Source organism: Pempheris klunzingeri, chromosome 20 (assembly GCF_042242105.1).
Source record: "Pempheris klunzingeri isolate RE-2024b chromosome 20, fPemKlu1.hap1, whole genome shotgun sequence".
In the NCBI taxonomy this organism is placed as follows: Eukaryota; Metazoa; Chordata; class Actinopteri; order Acropomatiformes; family Pempheridae; genus Pempheris; species Pempheris klunzingeri.
Genome location: NC_092031.1, coordinates 16,155,850 through 16,163,253, shown reverse-complemented (window position 1 = coordinate 16,163,253; position 7,404 = coordinate 16,155,850). Strand labels below are relative to the sequence as shown.

The window sequence follows — 7,404 nt, the reverse complement described above, 5'->3', positions numbered from 1 at the left end:
GCTGCCTTGCCTTTACAAGCTGACAACCTGACTATGGTTTAGATTTTCGCAATGTTTCATGTGAGAAACGGAAGGAATAGGAACAGTATACACTATCATACCAAAATTTAGTCTTACTCTAAGAATGAACATATTATTTCTTGCTTGTTTAATCCATACGGAAACTGAACTGTAATTAAATGACGATTTGGTGTCGAAGGAGGAGTTTTGTGGTAGAGCTGGTTTACCTTTGGAAAGAGCCAGGCTAGCTGTTTCCCTCTGGTTCCTGTCTTTATGCTAATTCATATTCAGCATGCAAACACAGACTATGGCAGCTTATTGATCTCATCTAACTCTCAGCATAAAAACTTATCATTTTCCAAAAATGTTGATGAATCCCTGTAGGCATATGGTAATGATGTATTTTATATGATGAGATAACATGAGGCAGATGTTGTTGCAGTCGCAGTCACTAACCATCTATCAATGAAAACGGTAGTTATAGCGGTGCCCCTGTAACCTCAGCAACAGGAAAGAGAGAGACGGCAGGCCCCCGTGGTTAAAATGGTCATTTCAGACACGAAAAAGGTCTGCTGACCCCGGTTGTTTGTGGTCAGAGGCAAAGGAGATGCATTTCTTTCTTTTTTTTTTTAAAACACGTTACATTGTGGCCGACTTCGACACCCTTGTCATATGTTTCCACTTTTGCTGTGATTGTGTTCCTCTTCATTATTCATTCAAACAGAGCTGCAGCAGTGGCCAGCACTTGTAGCAAATGCCTTCCATGTGTCTCTAATTGCCTCAGTAGAGGTATTTAACACAAGGTGAAGTCATTAACACATGGACACACTGTCAGATGTGGAGCCAGGCAGCCCTGGGTGAAAGTAGACAACAGCACACTAAATCTGAAGCACCATCCACTGTGCCCGATGAGGAAATCTGAAGGGTTCCTCGCCAAACATGCTGTACATCAGTTCTCAGGAAAAAAACATTTACACAAATGTAATACAGAGATTAAAGAGAGGCCGGTCTTAAGAAGTCTTTTGATCAGCATGAGGGAGGCCAACAGATTTGGGCATCAACAACCAAGAAACTATAAATTGAAATGGACACATTTTCAAATGGTAAATTAATGCTTTGAATAGAATAACACACAAACACACAACTGCCGTGTAAGCGTTTTTTTTTTTCATTTTTGTAATGCTACTTATACAGTATCACTGTAAGGACCCTGTTGGGTAAAAACCTGTAGGTTGTTGTTTGAGCAACATTTGCCGTATTCATGAGCTGGTCCAATGCAACTTTATGCAAGACTCCACAGGCTCTGGACGTCTGAGATGCTTTAATTGAAATGAAAAAAAAATAAAAACCACAGAAAAAGCACTCAAGAGGTTTCCACAAGAAAATACTGAGCCTGAGGATGCAGCGCTTCTAGTTTTCACCATTCACAGGTCAACAGCGCCATCTGCTGCTCAACTGAGAACTCTGCGTCCGTCCAGCAGTGGTGCATTGTTGATGAGAACCAGAGAGAGCAGGCAGGGGTCACGCACACTAAAGCACACTAAAGTCTACTAAAGCACTTGCAAACTAAGCAGGTTTCGCTGTAAACGCATGTATAGATGAAATATCAAAATGGTGCAAGTGTGTAGCCGATCAGTGGTGATCAGTGTTGAAGACAGAGTGGAAGGTCGCAAAGCACATGAGTAAATAATGAATGAATGATGCCCAAAATCCATTTGGTTGCTTCAGTTTCAGGGTCCAGAGTGACCGGGGTGCTTGAATTCTGAACTCAGGTGGCAGTGCTGGTGGGGGCAGGGTGTTTAAGGTTATGCACAATACTTGCAGACAAGGTTTTTCCAGCTCTTTCTTCAGCGCAGAGCCCTGCATGCACCAGGCTGCACCACCAGACCGGCTCCATACAAATACATGAGAGGGCAGCTTTTTTTTTTTCCCCACGGGGCTTAAGTTGGTCTTAACGCAGCCTTAAATATTCAGGCGATAATCTGACGACAAGGACAAAGGACTAAAGCAACCCTGCAGTTAGACAGTGTGAATGCTGCTACGTCATGTGATACAGGCCGAATCAAGCTCTGCATTATGGCAGCTCACTTGCATGTTGTTGGTGTTGCTTTGATTTTTAGTGCACCTGCTTAGACCTCCTTTAAGTGCCCACGCCTTAGTATTGTTTATTTCTATTTTCACCAGACCTCAGTCCTAGGGTAGCTTAGCTTAGCATAAATACAAGAGGCAAGGGGAAGCAGCCAGTTTGCTTCTGTCCATAGGTTACAAAATCCAGACATCAGTTGGATGTTTTATGGCTTATGTGCCAGACTATTTCACGGCGGGGAGCTGTGACTTCCTCGTCTTCACTGCGAGGTTGCCAGGCAACCAGCACAGACTCCAGGAAGTCACTGCTCCCGGCCACGATGTAGTCCAGGGTACAACCCCTCGTAAAACAAAAGCACAACTTGGCATTTTTACACTTTTGTTTTATTCGTTTTGAGATTGAAAGATGCTTGTAAGAACCGGACTAGCTGCTTCCTTCTACCACCAACCTTTATGCTAAGCTACGCTAACAGTCTCCTAGCTGTGGCTTCATGTTTAACTGATACATTTAAGAGTGGTTTCAATTTTCTCATCTAAGGACGCGAATAAGCACGTTTTCCAAAATGTCAAACTATTTCTTTAATTTGAAAATAATATCATACTCTCTAATAATCTCTGAGATAAACTCCTATCTATGGCTCTAGGCTTGAGGGTAAGGCTCACTGTGTCCAGGTTACATCTGTAAATTCATGCCATATGCACAGTCCACCGTCGTCTGTCCTTCGCCGTTAGGTGAGGCTCTGCACAAATCTACGTCACAGGGCTTCCCTTTAAGTCTATCTGTGATCAGCACATGGTCAGTGTAAACATTTGAGGACATCCCGCGCCCACCTACTGTCTCATATAGGTTCACGTGCCACATGTCACACACCGACAGTGCACATGAACAGGGGAACACTTTCTCATGTGAGTCATTCAGCTCTGCTGCTCTCCACTGCACCCTAAGTAATGGCTTCCTCAGCATCTCATTTCCTTAGTTTAACAGCACATTTAAATTAAAAGAAAGGTACAAAAGAAGGCACAAGACATTGTAACCAGCTTTTCCTTCCTGATGTATACCTTTAAGTTTGAGTAATCCCATATAATAGGTTACTTTGTCTAGTTTTTTTTTTTTTGCCAGATACCACAGTTGAAGGAGTGACCTTTATTTTGTAACAATACTACACAGCAGGGAAAGCAGAAAAATACATTTTAGCAAATCCAATCATCTTGATCTCCAGGTATCTTGCTGTTGACAGTGTTTATGGCAATAATCTATCTGACAGCGTGGCTACTAAGTGATACAGGAGAGATCAGAGGGAGGCCCATTCACTGCGGGGCTTTAGACGTGAGTAATGGTCCCTAAATGAGGGGATCATCATTCTTGCGTAATCGCCATGATTTTGATTAACAATAGGGGACAGACCGGGCTGTTGATCAGCATGATGATCTTGGGAATTTGATCCCTTTTGTTGGACCTGATTGATTGGAGATCATCTCGGATTCATCTTAACGGAGGAATAAACATGTCGTGCCGATTTCGGTGTTAACTCTGAGTCACTGTCCAAACAGTAACGAAAGAGGGGAGATGACTCGGGGGAGGGGGCACGATGAGCGACTGCGTTCCGTGGAAATGTGCGCATTAACAAGCAGCTTTTGAAAACGCGCTTCATGTGCGTCACGGCTCGGCTGTTCGTTTGCTCTCTCGCAACTGGCCTCATACTGATAACAGACAGCTGGGCCGGGAAACACATGATGTGGAGCCCCGGCGACGAAACATCATACTGGGATAACTTTATTTGGTTGGCTCGCTAATTGGTCCCTATTGTAAAACAACTCATGCGGTTGTGTAATTTAAAAAAAAAAGCATGTTTCTTATCAATAATAAGGTTCAATTTGTCATATTTCATATCAAATTCTTTAGTTTAGACATATGTTATTGTCACACATTTGTTGTTGATGCATTCATTCACTGCCTGTTTCCTTTTTTCATCTATTCGATGATGGAGACCCTCCATAGTCGGTGTAAATAAGCTTTTATGAGGTTATTTTATAGGCTCTTAGTTTCCATAGAGACTCTTATCAGGTGGGATGTATCACTTTTTAAAATGATCTTTTAACAGCCAGACTTGGAAAACCTTCCACGTCTCTGCTTCATGATAAAAGTCTATTTAGTTGAACGGGTCAAATGAGCCGCCTGGGCTCTAACGCACGGTAACCTGGACGCCCAAATTAAGTAGAATTAGTCCCTTATTTGTTTTTTTTTTTTATCTTTATAGCTGACTCTCGGGTCATTTTCACCTTTCCTTTGTGGGTTTTTTTCCACCATCATCAATCACGGCCCAATCATCTCCTGGTGTTAGCTGAATACAGGGACAGCCTGTCATCAAAGACAGCGGCTCGCCCTTATCACCCGCAGTCCCACAGGTGCAGAGCTCAGTCCACTCTCACTAAAATGACAGCAGGAGCTCTGCGCCTCTGGCTCGCGCTCGCTCTCCAGCTGAGATGCGCCACCCCGCTCGCCCTCCCGCAGGACGGAAGGACGGCGGGCCGGCTGGACGCTTTGGATGCGGCGAAGAGGATGAGCGGGAAGCTGGACGGGTTGGTTAGCCTGAAGGATTTGCCTCGAGGTCCGGCCGTGGCTCCTCACAAGAAGGCGCCTCAGTTTATGCTGGATCTTTTTAACGCGGTGTCAGTCTCCGAGGGGACCCCGAAAAGCCAGAAGGAGATTCTGGAAGGAAACATAGTGCGGAGTTTCGAGGACAAAGGTGAGTAAATCAAACTGACATTTACATACAAACTGCAATAATTGTGTGAGAATGTATTTTGGAAAATGCATTTGCTTGATTTTGGCCATACAGCAACACCATGTACTATCCATTTGGGTGCGTAATGGCTACCCAAGTGTGTAATTACGCACGGTTACGCGCAACCAATAGCAATGTTTAACACATACATTTACAGACATGGTGATATTTCTTTATCAGAAAATTATTTTAACGTTTCACTAAACATACGTGTTGATATTTTTCCGCCTGCAGGTCACACTGGAGAGAGGTTTCACTTTTTCAACCTGTCGTCTTTGGGCAGAGAGGAGAGAATGATCAAAGCGGAGTTCCGCTGGTTCAGAAAGAAACAGAAGTTTTACCACGGAAAGTCATATGGACCTCATTTCTACAAGGTAAAGCGCCTTTTTGTGACATCATTTAATCTGTTCACAGATATTTAACTTATGAGTGAGCCATGACAGATCATTTTAATATTGTGAGCAGTATTCTGGGGAGTAATTTACCACACTGATCAAGTAAGAACAGTTATCTTGTTTTGGTGTCTGCAGAGCTTCAGCAGATGTAGAACTTTAACTGAAGTTAGGAAGCTTTGACCGTCTGGTGATGTATCAGCTTTGTTTATTTGTGCCTGACCAGGTGGATCTGTATGAGGTGCTGGACAGCCGAGTGAAGCCATGGAGAGGAAACCTCATCACCTCCAGACTGGTGCCACTTTATACGCAGGGATGGGAAGTCTTCAATGTCACCCAAACTGTAAAAACAAATTTACTTAATACTTACATTGCATTTTCTGGTCATTTTCACAACTTTATGCATAAATGTATTAAGATACGTGTTTAATTAGAGTGATACAGCATTTGTTTGCAGTAAATCATTCAGATGTTCATAATATAATGCACTATATTATGAGCAGGTTAAACACTATGCTCAACTGATGCTGAGTATAGTGTTTAACCTGCTCTTCCGTGCTCTGAATGTCAGGTGTCAAAGTGGATCCGCAACAGCCAAGAGAATAACGGCATCCTTGTGGTGACCACACTTCCTTCCGGCAACTGGATGGAGTCAGTGGTGTCCGCATCTAGGCTGAATGGAGAGCTGACGGACACAAACGCCTACCTGGTCATATTCTCAGACGACGGGAGGACGGGTGCATCAAACCAGTCATACCTGGGTAAGACGGTGGTGGTGATATGGGTGTGATGGAGGATGGTGAGAATGGCATGAGAGGGTAACATGTTAATTCAAAGAGCCTCTTTTTCAAAAGCCTGTTTTAATTTCATAATGGTACGTTTCCTGGTAACACATCTCATGTCAAGTTTGATTCCATAATGACACATTTCATGACAGTCATGTGGTCCTCACCCACCTGTCAGCCAATCATGTACCCCTGCCTCTCTGATCTACCCTTAGCACTAATTTAACCAACAAGAGACAATATATGGGTAGATGCATGTTGACACCTCTATTTATGTACTTATTTTATACTGAGACTGTAATATATATATTTTTGATCTATGACTGATATCCATAGAGCCTTTTTGTCTTTAGTTATTCATCCGTACCCCTGAGCTGTATACTGTTGACATTGTTTTTTGATTTACAGTTATAGACAAATACATTTACATACATATATTTGGTCTGTGCAGTGAAAAGCATTTAAACATTTACATTTTGTTCAAATTTAGCAAATCCACCAGTCTGTGATGTGAATACCACAGATGCCAAAAAGGCCCGAAAATGAAATAGTTTTTCATATGATGCTCTCCTGACTCACTGTGATCATCTTCCTCTTTCCATAGGACAAGCCCAACCTGCAGCAGCCACACCTGAGCTCCACGACCACCGCAGCAGGAGACGACGTGCATCTCCAGGTTTCTTGCCCCACGGCCGCTCCCAGTCCTGCCAGCGGGTTCCCCTCTTTGTAGACTTTGAAGAGATCGGCTGGTCCGGCTGGATCATCTCTCCCCGGGGATACAACGCCTACCACTGCAAAGGCTCCTGCCCGTTCCCCCTGGGGGGAAACCTCAGAGCGACCAACCATGCCACGGTGCGCTCCATCATGCATGCACTCAAGCTCTCTAGTGATGAAGTGGGAGCTCCCTGCTGCGTCCCCGACAGACTCCAGTCCATCAGTTTGTTATATTTTGATGATGAGGAGAACGTGGTTTTGAAGCAGTATGACGACATGGTGGCATTAAGCTGCGGCTGTCACTGACCGGCTGTGCACCTCCTGCACTCTTTACCAATGGGACAATGAGGGATGGGGAGATAATGGTTCACCTGAGTTGATAAAAAGACTGTATTTTCGTGCATATGTTTAAATATTGTATTATTTTGAGAAATAAAACAGCTATTCCTCAACTATTAATCAGTGATCCTTCGTGTAGTTTAGTTTAAACGATCCTTAGTTGAGAGTATTTTTGTTCTTAGACATGGAGGAGTAATGCACTAGTTGCTGTAGATTTGAAGTTACGCTCAATGTTAACATATTTCACAAGGGCCCCATGGACCCACTTTAGGTCATTGGAGGGACTCTGGAGCTTGAATTGGT

General features: G+C 43.6%; 1 protein-coding gene across 1 annotated transcript; it reads left to right on the top strand.

Annotated features, from left to right (window-relative positions):
- Nucleotides 1-4,519: 4,519 nt before the first annotated feature.
- On the top strand, nt 4,520-7,080 carry LOC139220344 (bone morphogenetic protein 2-like). Its single transcript, XM_070852425.1, has 5 exons — nt 4,520-4,832; nt 5,106-5,245; nt 5,490-5,606; nt 5,835-6,024; nt 6,653-7,080. Exons 1-5 carry the CDS (start codon nt 4,520-4,522, stop codon nt 7,066-7,068), a joined length of 1,176 nt encoding a protein of 391 aa, XP_070708526.1. The 3' UTR covers nt 7,069-7,080.
- Nucleotides 7,081-7,404: the final 324 nt, after the last annotated feature.

Bases quoted from the DNA above. Each gene is read 5' to 3' on its own strand.
- LOC139220344 (XM_070852425.1), top strand. From the start codon at position 4,520: ATGACAGCAGGAGCTCTGCGCCTCTGGCTCGCGCTCGCTCTCCAGCTG. The intron at 5,246-5,489 runs GTAAAGCGCCTT...GTGCCTGACCAG, and splicing joins ATGGACCTCATTTCTACAAG to GTGGATCTGTATGAGGTGCT. The intron at 6,025-6,652 runs GTAAGACGGTGG...CTCTTTCCATAG, and splicing joins ATCAAACCAGTCATACCTGG to GACAAGCCCAACCTGCAGCA.